Below are 17,325 nucleotides of genomic sequence, written 5' to 3' on the forward strand. Positions count from 1 at the left end.
GTATCTGCTGCTCATCTGCTCTAAGGACCCCAGGTCACACCCACCTTCTCCCTCTCAGAAACCCTGCTTTACTTACTGATCCATCCCTCCACTTCTACCTGAGGCAGCCAAGGACCTGAGCAGGAGGGAGATGGGAGTCATTGGTGGCTGAGTGGCACAGCGAGGATCAGACTCTGGCTCAGCCTGTAGAGACATGTGCAGCTCATGTGATGCCTACCTTTCAAGCATCACTTCCCTGAATAGATTTGAAGCACTGTGCCCAGCCATCTTCAGAGCCAGGGACAAAGCAGGTGTTTGACAAATATGGGTGAATTCATACACTTATAAATTTTGTAAATTTGTATGATTGCATCTTTTTAAACTCCTCTGTTAAGTAGTGGTAAAATACACATAACAAAACCATTTTTAAGTATACAGTTCAGTAGTGCTAAGTGTATTCACTTTGTTGTCCAACCATCACTACTCTCCATCTCCAGGACTCTTTTCATCACATGAAACTGAAAATCTATACCCATGAAACAACTCCCCATTCTCCCCTGCCTTCAGCCCGTGGCAACTGATAGGATTATCTCTTTTATAAAAATCTCAACAAAAAAAAAATAAAAAAAAAAAATAAAATAAAAATAAAAATAAAAATCTCAACAGAAAAATAAAAATGACCATTTACAAAGGAACTTCCAAACCTTTTTTTTTTTCTTTTCACCCATAAAATTGAAATTACTAAACCTCACAGCCCCCCATTACTCTCCAGGCAAAGGCCTTCTTGTTCCTCTCCTTGGCCTGCTACTATGGCATCACCCTTTGGGGGAGCAGCTTAGACAACCACATGCTCACATGTCTGTAAAAGCCATGTTCATATTTTTAAGTACATCACAAAGTACTGCAAGTGAAAAAAAAAGTTTCAAAGTGATATTTCAACTTTTTTTTTTTTTTTTTTGCTAAAAAAATAATAGATTATTCAAATGCTTTCTCCTAAGACCTGGAAAAATTGATAGTAAGTTAAATAACACAGCACCTTGATGAAGAAATGGAAAGGAGAGTGTATCTCTAAGGACAGAATTCCTCAAAGCTCATTTCAGAGTACCAACAAACTAGGCTTTGTAGGGGAGAAAAAGGAAGTCATGCAAATTGATTTATACCATAAAGACTTTGAAAATGGAAACAAAAACTATTTGTCAAGTCTAAGTGGTCATCTGTTGAAGGTAAAACCAGGGAGAGTAAAAAGCACTCCGAAGCCTGATGTCCAAGTGAGAATCAGGATTATCAGAGAAGGGAATATGCCCCTGCTGCTACCTCAATGTCTTCTGTTCCTGGCTGGCTCCTTGGTAGACAGAGTGCTTTGCAGATCTCCACCTCCCAGAAGCATGCACAAGTGTCCATAGAGACTGCAAGAGTAAACAAGTGAAAAGATACCATTATATCTCTACATAGATGAGATCTGTATGTGTGTGAAGTACCACCTGCTGCTACAGTTAGCCAAAGTATCTACATCACGTGTTCAATGTAAACACGGGAATCGCATATTTATATTCATAAAATTGCATCTACTACGTGTGTGAGATGATTTAAATTTGGGTTGTTTTCTTATCAGCGACGTGAATATCAATTTCTCAAAACAAGAAAGAATCAAAATAAAAGAATAGTATAATTTACTCTCCATCTCTGGCCAGTAGTTCATAATTCAGTCATCTCTTTGTTTTATTGCATTCATGTAAATGTCTCTCCATTGTAATTCTTAATTATATTAGACACTGGGAATGAAGAAGCTACCCAGAAGAGAGAGTTATCTATACAGAACACAGCAGAGGGTGTCATGAGCCCCTGGGAGTAAGAGTTGTCCAGTCGGAGGCTGGTTCACATACTGCCCACACAGCCATGGCATCTGTGACATCCCTGAGTCCACTCTCATTTATATTGCAAAGTAACAATGATAGAGCTATTGAGATTAAATGTAGTGACACACACGGGGCACCTGGGTGGCTCAGTGGTTGAGCATCTGCCTTCGGCTCAGGTCGTGATCCTGGAGACCCAGGATAGAGTCCCACATCGGGCTCCCTGCATGGAGCCTGCTTCTCCCTCTGCCTGTGTCTCTGCCTGTGTGTGTGTGTGTGTGTGTGTGTGTGTGTGTGTGTCTCATGAATAAATAAATAAAATCTTAAAAAAAAAGTTAGATATAACTGCCACATATGTTCTGTATTCCTGGAGCCAGAGAATCCTATCACCTGCCTGTGGGACATTCATAAAATTTAAACAAATATTATCCACAAGGAAAACCTCAGTAATTCCCCAGAAGTAAAATTCCTGTGGATTAAAATGGGACAGAACCCAAGAATAGGTGAATACAAGGTACAGATTGCGCTAAGGACCCTGGATACTGGGCCAGAAAATAACTCACTCCTCTGTTATTCTTGTAGGTATGAAATCATGCATTCTTGCTGGAGAGCTGACCCCTTGGACCGACCTACCTTTTCAGTGTTGAGGCTGCAGCTAGAAAAGTTCTTGGAAAGTTTGCCTGAAGTTCAGGACAAAGCTGATGTCATTTACATCAACACACAGTTTCCCGAGAGCTGTGAGGACCCTGGAGAGGGCCCCGCACTTGCTCAGCTAGACATGAACATCGATGTGGACTCTATCATCGGTTCTTGTGCTCCCAGCGCTGCCGTCAGTGTGGTCACGGCAGAGGTTCACGAGAACAGAGCTCACGAGGAGAGGTACATCCTGAACGGGGGCAGTGAGGAATGGGGAGATCTGGCTTCTGCTGCTCCAGCAACAGGCACGACGGGAAAGAACTGTGTTTTACCAGAGGACAGACTTGTGAAGAATGGAGTCTCCTGGTCCCAATCAAGCACGCTGCCCTTGGGGAGCCCGTCACCAGATGGACTTCTATTTGCCGACGACTCCTCAGAAGACTCGGAAGTCCTCATATGAGGAGAGCCAAAAGAGACATTCACAACTCAAGAAAATTCTTCTGCTTTAGGAGAATCCCTATACACTCCATGTGTTTGGAACTTGTCTTCCTTACCAGTCAAGTGCCATGGCCCTAAAGCACCAGGTGAATGTTGTCAAGTAAGTCATCATTAAAAATACATAATATATATTTATTTAAAGAGAAGATACATATATATGTATATGCTGGGAAGAGACAAAGATCTATTTTAATAAAATGTGACTTACTTCACTTGCTTACCTTGCAGACCTAAAATTTCAGCTTTAATGGCCTTATCTCTACAGCTGTTCCCTGATGTTAACATTTGCACAGAGTCAGTGTTATTTTTTTTAAGTTCTTTTCTTTTTTCATGACTATTAAGTGTAAAAATAATTTGCAAAATGAAATGTTATATTTGACTTTGCTTCTGGTCTTATGAAAGATCTGATAATGTTACATGAATCATCTATTTGATAAGAATGATTTATTTAATATTTAAAGTTTTATAACTGATTAATTCTTTGATATGACTTCCTAATAAAATATGAAGGAGAAAGGATGGGTTGTACTTACTTGGAAAGATAGTGGTCACTGACCAGCAGCCTCTGTACCTTTGCAAATGAATTCCCTTATTGCCTGGCCCTCGATACAATCGTTTTGACCAATCTTAGCATTTTTCTAGAAGAGATATGGAAAAAAAGCACTCCAGAATCTAAAGATGAAGAACAAAAAATATTGAAAAGTATGATCTGGGTGGATAGATTTAAAATAACTTGTAGAAGACAGTCTGGCAGGTGGAGTGCTTCTCTGCGTGGGAGTCACAACTTGCAGGAGATAGACATGGGTAGTGGGCATGGTACACCCTTGCTTACAACTCAGCACCTCTGAGTTCACATCCAGGCTCTGCTGCATCTTGACAGCCATTGTTCTTGAGCACTTGCTATGCTTCAAGCACTTTCCCTGAACTGCCCTATTTAATCTGTATATCATTACCATGGGTACTAATGCCATCATCACGTATGGGCCAGGAAACCGAGGCTGGAGACTTTGAGTAACCTGCTGTAGCCCACAGCTAGAGAAAGGTGCAGCCAGAATTTCAGAACCAAGTAATCTAATTCTGGCTGGCTCTGCGTGTGATTTGGGGTTTGCTCCAGAGCCTCTTGACCTTTTAATTTTATCTAATAAACACATAGGAAATACTTACTATGTGGCTATGCACAGTACTCATTTCATCCCAGTAACAACCCCAGCAGGTAGGTACTGCTACTATTATCTCCACTTCACAGATGGGCAGGCTAAGGCAGAGACACCCTAACTTACTCTGCTGGTGAAAGCAGTAGACTGATGCAGTGTAAGCATTGATCCCTTGGGCCTCTTGCTCCTCACTTGGCGAGCAGCCTCACTCAAACTACCATAGCTTATGAAGATCAGCGTGTGTACTGGGCCCAGAGGTGAGGCCCCCAAGCCTGGGTCCTAGTCCTGGCTGGCTGCCAACTAGAAGCTCCAGTCTCCAACATGAGCCAACTTCACTGTTACCGTGAAATGCTCCATACAAGAAAGTTCTGGGGCTCCTGGGTGGCTCGTTGGTTAAGCATCTGCCTTCGGCTCAGATCATGAACCTAGGGTCCTGGGATCAAGTCCCACATCAAGCTCCCTGCTCAATGGGGAGCCTGCTTCTCCCTTGCCCTCTGCCCCTTCTACCTGCTCATGCTGTCTTGCACACACATGTGTGTGCACTCTCTCTCCCTCTCAAATAAATAAATAAAATCTTTAAAAATATTTTTAAAATAGTGAAAAAAGTTCTGAGGGTTTGAAAAGGATCTGCACTGTTGTAGAAAATGCCAGCATCACATTTTAACATTTTATCAGTGAAAAAAAAAAAAAAAAAAAAAAACACACACACACAAAAAAACAAAAAGGCTGTTAGAACCTATAAAGATAATTTCTACTGTTAGAAATTTTGGAATGGTTGTTTAAAAAAAGTGAATAAAAAATTTTATATCACCTACTTGTGCAAAGTTTCTTATTGATGGAGACTATCAAGAATGTGAATAGTTCATCATTAAATTCTTGGTCAGGCACTGACCAGCTTGTTCAAGCAAGAAAACCCAATATAGAAAAGTATGTTCACATCCATAAGATAAATAAGCAAATTGGAAAACTGTTATTTGGGGCACCTAGATTGCTCGGTCCATTAAGCATCAGCCTTCCACTAAGATCATGATCCCAGGGTCCTAGGATCGAGCCCTGCATCAGGCTCTGTTTGGCAGGGAACCTGCTTCTCCCTCTCCCTGTCTGCGGCTCTGCCTACTTGTGCGCTCTCTGTCAAATAAATAAAATCTTAAAAAAAAAAAAAAAAAGCATTGAAAAACCTGTTATTCAGAAGTTTCATATAAATTTAATATGAAATATCTAAATTAATATACTTTGTGCTTTATATTTCTGGCTTTAACTGTACAGTATAAACAGATAATAAATAGCTCATTGAATGCCCACAGCCCCCCAAATCCTGCCCAGTTGGCTCAGTATGTGCCATGTGGCCTGAAGAGGGCTGAGCAGCCTAGACCGGTTCTGCTACAGAAGAGCGTGGAGAAGTAAGCATGCTGAGGCTTCTGGCTTTTCTAGAGACATCAACACAGTAGAGAAACTCACTTGGTCTCCAACCCACCATAATGCACCGGGCTCTTGATTAAATGGAATGCCGGGGCAGCGCCTTCCCTTCCCTGCTTTCTTTTCTCAAGAGGTAAATGAAGCTGCACTGTCATTATTCAGACACTTCCGATCTCCTCACTGAGAACTTTGGAACCACGGTGGTTCTTTTTAGCCACATTCGAATGTTTAGAAGTTCTGAAAGAACTAACTTTCAGAGGACCCAATCATTGGGAAACTCATACCATCTCCTGAGCATGAACTGAAAAATAGCCTTTTTAATTCTCTTGTAAAAATTCAAATTGCTTTTGTAAGGTGGCCCTTATGGGCAAAAAACGGGGAAGAGAAAACAAACAAACTGGGTCATTGTCTTCAGCCGGCTGGGACAGGGCTGGGGAGGCCAAGAGGGCAAGAGAAATAACAAATACCAGAAATACTCATGACCTACAGGTTGGGACGAGCTCTGCCTCTGCCTCATGAGGGTTTTTCTTGCCCACCCCACCCCACTCCCTCCTTCCATTTCTTCCCTTCCTTTCCTAAGTAGAAAGGAGAAGTGAAGATCAGAGCCTCATGAGCTGGGTCACACAGCCAAGGGCAAAGGCTGGACAGGAACCAGTCTTGTGAGCACTCCTTGGGCAGTCTGGGCAGGTCACTCAGCTCCCCTGGAGCCCAAGTTTCAGTAAGTGTACAGTAAAAACAGCAATCCCCTCTCCTGCAACCCCCTGGGTGGTTCCGTAGGAAGGGGAGGAGGCAAGGTCTTTGAAAGAGTTTTGTTTGTACTTAGTAGAGGCCTTTCCCGATTACAAGCTTCTCCTGGTTTCATTTTTTATGCAGTACAAACTCACCATTTGTCATATTAGAAATACTTTCCCTGATTTGTTATTAGCTCCCCCCAAAATAACACAAACTCACTCAAAAATAAAAGAATTTCATCATTGCCAGGGATACACACAGGTGAGGAAGTTGGCAGAGTGAAAGGAGCTGGGCCATCATCCCTCGACACAGATGGCTCTTGGGCTCAGAGGCAGGCCACTCCCTATGCCCTGATGCCCAGAGGTTCCTCTCTTATCCATCTCATCCTGGAGTTTGGTTCTTACGAGCCTCAGTGCTCATCCATCTCCATAAATGGGTGACGGCAAGCAGTAGTGGCCTTGTCAACAAGATTCGGGGACCTGAGATGGGTCCAAGTGCCGTCCAGGGATGGGGAAACTCTCCCTTTGCCTCCATGACCCCAGACCAAGCAGAAGTTGCTGCTCAGGAAACGGGCCAAACCACAGTTTCTTATCTTGCAAATCAGATTGACTGTGGCCAGACTAATCCTGACTCATGAAAGTTAAGACCTTTTTGACTTCTCCTGGTCAATGGCAAAAACAAGTGGGAACTTCTGCTGAGTCAGTGGGAAAATAAATGACCCAAAAATAAACCAGCTATGACAGCAACTTAACTTCTCTAAAGACATTTAGTTACCTTGGATGACAAATGGAAAAAAGGGAAGTTTTGTTTTCTTTAATGAACATTTCAGGATTGATTACATGATGTTTCTATATGTAGATTTTACCTTCTCTTAAAAAGCTCCCAGAACAGAAATAAAACTGCCCTTCTTTTTAATGTAAGCATGTCTAAATTACCTAAATTAATTGTATTTAAATATAATGAGGGGCACCTGGGTGGCTCACTCGTTTAAGCATTGGACTCTTGGTTTCAGCTCATGTCATGATCTCAGGGTCCTGGGATCAAGCCCCATGTTTGGCTCCGAGCTCAGTGCAGAGTCTGCTGATCCTCCCCCTCGCCCTCTGTTCCTCTCCAACTCCCCAGTCCACCCCACATGTTCTCTTTCTTTCAAATAAATAAAATCTTTAAAACAAACAAAAACTTTTTAAAGAAATGTAATGATTATTTCTAAAAGCTGTAACCCAAAGACCACACTACACTTCAGAATATTTTCATGTACAATGTGTTCTATTAAAATGAGATTCCATATATAGATATTTGAAAGAGCAACTTGATTGTTCTCTATATTAACCCTTCCTACTTCTTAAGACATACGAATATTAAATTAATTAGTGGATTTATTGAGACTGCAGAGTTATAAATTCTAAACAAGGCAGTGTTTTTAAACAACAGTCCTATGACTGTTTATCAGTCAGTTTATAATCAGTTTATCCATTTACTAATATTCACTGAGAAGAAGGCTCTTTTCTGAACTCTGGGATTTGCAAAGAACAGCCTTGCTGTCTTTAATAACAGTCCAGAGGAGGGAACACAGGGCTTCAAATGAATACTTTCTTTTAAAAAGAATATTCCTCAGAATGCTCTGACTTGCACATTTTGTTGAAGCCAAGCCTGCAGAGCTGATGTTTAGACTCTAACAAACATCAGAACTAGAGAGCAAGTGCTTTCCCTGGAAGCAGGCTCTAAGGCCCTGCCCACTAAAATTTAAAATTAAAAGGCCACCCATTAGAGTTTCAAAACCAAAATTCCATTATGCCACAATGATCTGAGTAGTTCAAAGGAATGTGGACTGCTGCCTTAACTCCACGAGTCCTGATTTGTTCTTTTAACATAATTTCTCCAAAGATAGAAAATAATTTCTTGTCACACGAATCTGTAGTTCTCTAAATCCTTTTTCTTCCTGTACATCACATTAGAATATTTCTAATGATCTATCTTCAAATTTGCTGATGCCATGGGACGTCTGGATGGCTTACCAGTTGAACATCTGCCTTTGGCTCAGGGTGTGATCCCAGAGTTCCGGGATCGAGTCCCACAGTGGGCTTCCTGCATGGAGCCTACTTCTCCCTCTGCCTATGTCTCTGCCTCTCTCTCTGTGTCTCTCACGAATAAATAAATAAACTCTTTAAAAAAAATTTGCGGAACACCTGGGTGGCTCAGCAGTTGAGCATCTGCCTTTGGCCCAGGGTGTGATTCTGGAGTCTCAGGATCCAGTCCCACATCAGGCTCCCTGCATGGAGCCTGCTTCTCTCTCTGCCTATGTCTCTGCCTCTCTTTCTGTGTGTCTCTCATGAATAAATAAATAAAATCTTAACTTCTATTCTAAAAATAGAATAATTAAATAATAATAATAATAATAAAGTGCTTTCCAGGGGTACCTGGGTGACTCTAGTTGAGTGTCTGCCTTTGGCTCAGGTCGTGATCCTGGGGTTCTGGGACTGAGTCCCACATCAGGCTACCCACGGGGAGCCTGCTTCTCCCTCTGCCTATGTCTCTGCCTTTCTCTCTGTATCTCTCATAAATAAATAAATAAAATCTTTAAAAAATAATAAAATACAAAGTACCTTCCAGGTAGGAGACTTTAGTTTTGTCTGGTACCTATCAAATCATTCTGAACACCTTCTAGATAGCTATCACATCATTCTGAATACCTGTGAACTCAACCAGAGATCTAAGAGAAGAATTGCTGCAGTTCTACAAATAGAAAAGCAGGCACTTTCTGCAAGAAAGACAAGATGGAAATATTCACCTCAAAAAAGAGGACAAGAGGCAGTGCTGACTGCCAGGGACCTAATCACTATGGATATAAGATGTCAGAACTAGAGTTAAAAATAACAATTATAAAGATACTAGCTGGGTTTGAAAAAAAGCATAGAAGACACTAGAGATTCCCTTTCTGGAGAAACAAAAGACTAAAATCTAATCAAGTCAAAATTAAAAAGGCTATTAATGAGATGAAATAAAAAATGGAGGCTCTAACGTCTAGGATAAATGAGGCAGAAGAGAGAATTAGTGATATAGTAGACAATATGATGGAGAATAAAGAAGCTGAGAAAAAGATACACAACTATTAGATTACAAAGGAAGAATATAAAGGATAGGTGACACCGTTAAACAAAATAATATTAGAATAATTGGAATCCTAAAAGAGATAACAGAGAGAGGGGAAGAAGGTATATTGGAGCAAATTATAGCTGAGAACTTCCCTAGTCTGGGGAAGGAAACAGGCATTCAAGTCCAGGAGGCACAGAGAACCCCCCCTCAAAATCAATAAAAATAGGTCAACACTGTGACCTATAATAGTGAAGCTAACAAATCTCAGAGACAAAGAGAATATCCTGAAAACAACTAGGGACAAGAAGTCTGTAACCTACAAAGGTAGGAACATTAGACTGGCAGCAGACCTATCCACAGAGACCTGACCAGCCAGAAAGGACTGACATGATATATTCAGAGTGCTAAATGAGAAAATCATGCAGCCAAGAGTACTTTATTCAGCAAGGCTGTCATTCAAAATAGAAGGAGAGATAAAAAGCTTCCAGAAACTAAAAGAATTTGTGATCACTAAACTAGCCCTGCAAGAAATATTAAAGAGGATCCTTGGGATCCCTGGGTGGCTCAGTGGTTTAGTGCCTGCCTTCGGCCTAGGGTATGATCCTGGGATCCTGGGATCAAGTACCGCGTCGGGTTCCCTGCATGGAGCCTGCTTCTCCCTCTACCTGTGTCTCTGCCTCTCTCTCTACCTGTGTCTCTCATGAATAAATAAATAAAATCTTAAAAAAAAAAAAAAGAGGATCCTTTAGGTGAAGAGAGAGCCCAAAAGTAACATAGACCAGAAAGGAAGAGAGACAATACACAGAAATAGTGACTTTACAAGTAATACAATGGCACTAAATTTATATGTCAGTAGTTACTCTGAATGTAAATGGGCTAAATTCCCAAATCGAAAGACACAGGATATCAGGTTGGATAAAAAAACAAGACCCATTGAGACGCTGTCTGTTTCAAGAGACTCATTTTAGACTGAAGATACCTCCAGATTGAAAGTGAGGGGTTGGAAAACCATTTATCATGCTAATGGACATCCAAAGAAGGCTGGGGTGGCAATCCTTATATCAGACAAATTAGATTTTAATCCAAAGACTGTAATAAGAGATGAGGAAGGCCACTATATCATAATTAAAGGGTCTATCAAATAACAAAATCTAACAATTGTAAATATTTATGCCCCTAATATGGGAGCAGCCAATTATATAAGTCAATTAATCATAGAATTAAAGAAATACATTGATAATAATACAATAATAGCAGGCAATTTTAACACCCCACTCACTGCAATGAACAGAACATCTAAGCAGAAGATCAACAAGGAAACAAGGGCTTTGAATGACACATTGACCAGATGGACTTCACAGATATATTCAGAGCATTCCATCCTAAAGAAATAAAATTCACATTCTTCTCAAGTGCACAAGGAACATTCTCCAGAATAGACCACATACTGGGTCACAAATTAGGCCTTAACTGATACCAAAAGATTGGGATCATTCCCTCATATTTTCAGACCACAATGTTTTGAAACTTGAACTCAATTACAAGAGGAAATTTGAAAAGAATTCTAATACATGCAGGTTAAAAAGCATCCTATTAAAGAAAGAATGGGTCAACCAGGATATTAAAGAAGAATTTTTTTAATTCATGGGAACAAATGAAAATGAAAACACAACTGCTCAAAACTTTTGGGAGGTAGAAAAGGTGGTCCTACGAGGGAAGTATATAGCAATACAAGCCTTTCTCAAGAACCAAGAAAGATCTCAAATACACCACCTAACCTTACATCTAAAGGAGCTGGAGAAAAAACAGCAAATAAAGCCTAAACCCAGCAGGAGAAGGGAATTAATAAAGCTTAGAGCAGAAATCAATGAAAGAGAAACCAAAAGAACAGTAGAACAGACCGACAAAACTAGAAGCTTATTCTTTGAAAGAATTAATAAGTTCGATAAACCCCTGGCCAGACTTATCAAAAAGAAAAGAGGAGGGCCCAAATAAATAAAATTATGAATGAAAGAGGAGAGGTCACAACCAATATTGAAGAAATACAAACAACTGTAAGAACTACACGCCTAATTTGTTGGCATATGAGCAACTATATGCCAACAAATTAGGCAATCTGGAAGAAATGGACGCATTCCTAGAGACATATAAACTAATAAAATTGAAACAGGAAGAAATAGAAAACCTAAACAGACCCATAACCAGCAAGAAAATTAAAGCAGTCATCGAAAATCTCCCAACAGGGATGCCTGGTGGCTCAGCAGTTGACCTTTGGCTCAGGGCGTGATCTTGGAGTCCAGGGATCGAGTCCCACATCGGAGTCCCTATACAGAGCCTGCTTCTCCCTCTGCCTATGTCTCTGCCTCACCCTCTGTGTGTCTCTCATGAATAAATGAATAAAAAATCTTCTTAAAAAATCTCCCAACAAACAAGATTCCAGGGCTGGATGGCTTCCCAGGGGAATTCTACCAAACATTTGAAGAAGAATTAATACCTATTCTTCTGAAACTGTTTAAAAAAAATAGAAATGGAAGGAAAACTTCCAAACTCTTTCTATGAGGCCAGCATTACCCTGATCCCAAAACCAGACAGAGGCCTCACCAAAAAGAATTACAGACCAATATCCCTGATGAACATAGATGCAAAACTTCTCACCAAGACATGCCAATAGGATCCAACAGTACATTAAAAGGATTATTCACCACCACCACCAAGTGGGATTTATTCCTGGGCTGCAAGGGTAGTTCAACATCTACAAATCAATCAGTGTGATATACCACATTAACAAAAGAAAAGACAAGAACGATATGATCCTCTAAATAGATGCAGAAGAAGCATTTCACAAAGTATAACATTGTTTCTTGATTAAAACTCCTCACAATGTAGGAATAGAGGAAACATACCTCAATGGGGAAAACTAATGGGGAAAACCTGAGAGCTTTTCTCCTAATGTCAGGAACATGACAAGGATGTACAGTCTCACCACTCTTCAACATAGTACTAGAAGTCTTAGCCTCAGAAATCAGACAACAAAAAGAAATAAAAGGCATTCAAATTGGCTAAGAAGCCAAACTCTCACTCTTCACAGATGACATGATATTCTATATGGAAAACCCAAAAGACTCCATCCCAAAATTGCTAGAACTCATACAGGAATTCAGCAACATGGCAGAATACAAAACCAATGCACAGAAATCAGTTGCATTTCTCTACACTAACAATGAGATAGAAGAAAGAGAAATTAAGGAGTAGATCTCACTTACAATTGCACCCAAAACCATAAGATACCTAGGAATAAAGCTAACCAAAAAGCCAGAAGGATCTGTACTCAGAAAACTATAGAACACTCATGAAAGAAATTGAAGAAGACACAAAGAAATGGAAAAATGTCCCATGCACATGGATTGAAAGAACAAATATTGTTAAGATGTCTATGCTATCTAGAGCAATCTATACATTCAATGCAATCCCTATCAAAATGCCATCAACTTTTTTCACAGAGCTGAAACAAACAATCCTAAAATTTGTATGCAACCAGAAAAGACCCCGAATAGTCAAAGGAATGTTGAAAACGAAAACCAAAGCTGGTGGCTACCACAATTCCAGACTTCAAGCTCTATTAGAAAGCTGTAATTATCCAGACAGTATGGTACTGGTACAAAAACTGACACATAGATCAATGGAACAGAATAGAGAACCGATAAATGGACCTTCTGCTCTATGAGCAACTAATCTTTGACAAGCAGGAAAGACTATCCAATGGAAAAAGGACAGTCTCTTCAACAAATGGTGTTAGAAAAGTTGGACAGCCACATGCACAAGAATGAAACTGGGCCATTTTCATTCCAATGAAAATGGATGAAAGACCTAAATGGGAGACAAAAACCCATCAAAATCCTAGAGGAGAACAAAGGTAGCAACCTCTGTGACCTCGGCCACAAAAAATTCTTGCTAGACATGCCTCCAAAGGCAAGGGAAACAAAGGCAAAACTGAACTATTGGGACTTCATCAAGATAAAAAGCTTTTGCAAAGCAAAGAGTCAACAAAACCAAAAAACAACTGGCAAAATGAGAGAAGATACTTGCAAATGTCTTATCAGATAAAGGGCAATCAATGAAGAACTTATCAAACTCAACACCCAAAGAATAATCCAACCAAGAAATGGGTAAAAGACATGAACAGACTTTTATTTAAAGAAGATATACAAATGGCCAACAGACATATGAAAAAATGCTCAACATCACTTGCTATCAGGGAAATCCAAATCAAAACCACAATAAGTTACCACCTCACAGCAGTCAGAATGGCTAAAATGAAGAAGTCGGGAAAGGACAGATGTTGACAAGGATGTGGAGAAAGGGGAACCCTCTCCCCTTGGTGGGAATGCAAGCTGCTGCCACCACTCTGGAATACAGAATGGAGGTTCCTCAAAAAGTTGAAAAAAGGGATCCCTGGGTGGCTCAGTGGTTTAGCACCTGCCTTTGGGCCAGGGCGCGATCCTGGAGACCCGGGATCGAATCCCACGTCGGGTTCCCGGTGCATGGAGCCTGCTTCTCCCTCTGCCTGTGTCTCTGCCTCTCTCTCTCTCTCTGTGTGTGACTATCATAAATAAATAAAAATTAAAAAAAAATAAAAAGTTGAAAAAAGAGCTACCCTATGACCCAGCAATTGCAGTACTGGGTATTCATCCATCCCAAAGATAGAAATGTAATGATCCAATGTTTATAACAGCAATATCCATAGTAACTATGGAAAGAGTCTAGACAGGTGAATAGATAAAGTAGATATGATATACATATTCAATGGAATACGGCTCAGCCATCAAAAAGTCAGAGCTTGCCATTTGCAATGACGTGGATGGAACTAGAGGATATTATGCTAAGCAAAATAAGTTAGAGAAAGAATTATATGATATCACTCATATGTGGACTTTAAGAAACAAAACAGGATTATAGGAGAAGGGAGGGAAAAATAAAATGAGTGAAACCAGAGAGGGAGACAAATCATAAGAGACTCTTTTTAAAAATATTTTTATTTATTTATTCATGAAAGACACAGAGAAAGAGAGGCAGAGACACAGGCAGAGGGAGAAGCAGGCTCCATGCAGGGAACCCAATGTGGGACTCAATTCTGGGGCCCCAGGATCACACCTTGGGCTGAAGAAAGGCGCTAAACTGCTGAGCCATTCAGGGATCCCTAAGAGACTCTTAATCATAGAAAATAAACAGGGTTGATGGAGGGGAGAGGAGTAGGGGGACGGGGTAACTGGGTGATGAACAGTAATGAGGGAAGGTCATATAATGTTCACTGGGTGTTATATAAGACTGATGAATTGCTGAAATCTACTTTTGAAGCTAATACTCTTAATGTTAATTCATTGAGTATCAATTAAAAAAATTTTTAAATAATAAGGTGACTTTCATTTAGGCAAGATATAGTTATTTTTTACATAAATCTGACATCACTTTCTTTTAATTAAGATAATTAGAGCATTGGCATCTGATATAATTATTGATATGGTTGGGATTCAGGCAACCATCTTGCCTTTTGTTTCGTATTTGTCCTATCCTTTATTGCCTTTATCTTCTTTTTCTGTCTTCTTTTGGAATAATCAAATAGTTTAATGAATCCATTTTATTTCCCATCAATTTTTGTTCTTCTGGCGATTATCTCAAGATTTATAGCTGTGTGCTTAACTTATCACAGTCTCTGTTCAGGAGATATATCATTTAAAGTAGAGTATAAAAGCCAATCAATAATGTACTTCCATTTCTCCCCTCCTAGGCTTTATACTATTGTTGCATGGTTTTTATTTCACATGTGTGATAAACCAAAAAATAGTGTTATTATGTTTCTTTAAATAGTAAAATATCCGTTAATGGTATTTCAATAAGAAAATATCTTATATATTTACATGTTGTTATCATTTCCACTACTCTTTATTCCTTTGTGTAAATCCAGCCTTCCATCTGGAATCATCGTCTGGTTATTTCTTCTCAAGCTGATCTTCTCATGAAGAATTCCTTAAGCTTTTATAGATCTGAAAATGACTATTTCTCATTTGTTTTTGAAAGATATTTCTGCTGAGTATTGATTTCTAGATTGAAAGATTTTTTTCTTTCAATACTTTTTAAAAAGTTTCTCCGTTGTCTTCTTGTTTGTATTGTTTGATATGAAATTTATGTTATTATCTCTTCGTTTCTTTGTAAGATGTTCCTTCTCTGTCTTTTAAAAAAATTTTCTCCTCTTAATGTCTCATATTTTCCTGATTCTTTGCCTACCTGGTGATCTTTAATTGGATGACAGACATTGTGATTTGACCTTCTAAGGTGCTGGAGATTTTTTTATATACCTATAAATATATTAGGCTCTGTTCTAGGACACAGTCACTTGGAAACTATTTGACCTTTTGGGTCTTGCTCTTAAGATTGGTTAATTGGACTCAAGAGCTTTGCTTTATCTAGGACTAATTAGTCTACACCATTGGGGCAAAAAACTTTTGAGTACTCTAGACAATTCCCTATAAATTATGAAATTTTCTAGGTTAGCTGATCAGACTAGGCCCTTTCCCCAGCCTCTTCTGGTACTGTTCCTTCTTATTCTTTTTGGTGAATCTTTTTTTGGCCTCAGGCAGGTTTTCATATGTAGAGACTGATCGGTTCTTGCTGAAGATTTGATGAAGACCATCTCCAGATCTCAAGATCCCCTTGTACAGCTTCCTCCTCTCCATACTCAGTCCTACAAACTAGCTGTGTCACTCACATTGGATCCCAGATTAGTCTTCTAAACTCTGATAATCTGCCAGGCTGTGCTTTGGTTTCTCCTCCCTATATTTTGGCCTGGAAACTTTCTCAAGCTAATAAGCTGGACCAATCATAAGACCCATCTCCCTCTCCCCTCCCCTTTAGAGATCATTGTCCATTGCCTGATGTCTGGTGTCTTGAAAACTGCTGTTTCATATATATGGCCTGCTTATTGTTGTTTTAAGTGGGAGGATAAATTTGGTCCCTACTGCTTCATCTAGCGGGTGTCTCTAACGTACTTTCTCCAAATTTTTTATTATGGAAAATGTGCAACTTACACAAAAGTAGGCAGGATAGTCATTTAAATGCCCATGTACCCATCTCCAAATTTTAGAAAATGATCAACTCATGGCCAATCTTGTTTTTTCTGTGTCCTCACTTCTCTCACTCTGGTATTATCTGAAAGCAAATACCAGACATTGTGCAAACTTACGCTGTTATATCAGCGTCAGTGTCCTGCCCGTATTTCTCCTGTCCTTTCACTTCAGTGTGCCTGACCTGACTCTAGCTCTCATGTTCTTCATCTCTTTGCTTAAAGGCTTTCCTTAAAAGTGGGGGAGAACTACTGTGCCCTGCTCGCAGCAGGCTAGAACTGCCAGTGTCATTGGTGCCCTCCCAGGGACAGACCCTAACCAAGGACAAATGGGCATGAAGATATAAATATCTCAGCTCCTTATTCCCTTGTGTGAGATGATTCTGAGGCATGGGCTTCACACTTTTCCTCGTAAGTTTCTCAATGGAATAACATTCCTTTTGCCCACAGGAGTAGCCGATGTGATAATGCCCCCTTTATTATCTGTATCCCCTTTCTGTCACATTTGCTTACTCTCTGAATCAGTTTTCCGGGACTGCCGTAACAAAGTACCAGACTGGGTAACCTAACATAATTTATTTTCTCATGATTCTAGAAGCTAGAAGTCTGACATTAAAGTGTCAGAGTTCAAGTGTCAGCAGGGTTGGTTTCTTCTGAACCTCTCTCCTTGGCTTTCAGATGACTGTCTTCTCCCTATGTCTTCACATAGGGTGTGTGTGTATTCATGGGTGTGTGTGCATGTCCTAATCTCTTCTTATAAAGATACCAGTCATACTGGAGTAGGGCCCAGCTATACAACCTCATTTTTACCTTAATGACTTCTTTTAATGCCCCATTTCCAAATACA

General features: G+C 39.9%; 1 protein-coding gene across 1 annotated transcript in view; it reads left to right on the plus strand.

Moving 5' to 3' along the window:
• The window catches only part of MERTK (MER proto-oncogene, tyrosine kinase), a 112,476-nt gene extending 107,648 nt beyond the window's left edge, over nt 1–4,828 (plus strand). The window contains exon 19 of the mRNA XM_038561448.1: nt 2,415–4,828. Within this exon, the coding sequence (XP_038417376.1) occupies nt 2,415–2,928 (514 nt within the window). The 3' untranslated portion in view covers nt 2,929–4,828. The remainder of the gene's footprint in view (nt 1–2,414) is intronic.
• Nucleotides 4,829–17,325: the final 12,497 nt, after the last annotated feature.

The sequence above is a fragment of the Canis lupus genome, chromosome 17 (assembly GCF_011100685.1).
Source record: "Canis lupus familiaris isolate Mischka breed German Shepherd chromosome 17, alternate assembly UU_Cfam_GSD_1.0, whole genome shotgun sequence".
Taxonomy (NCBI): domain Eukaryota; kingdom Metazoa; phylum Chordata; class Mammalia; order Carnivora; family Canidae; genus Canis; species Canis lupus.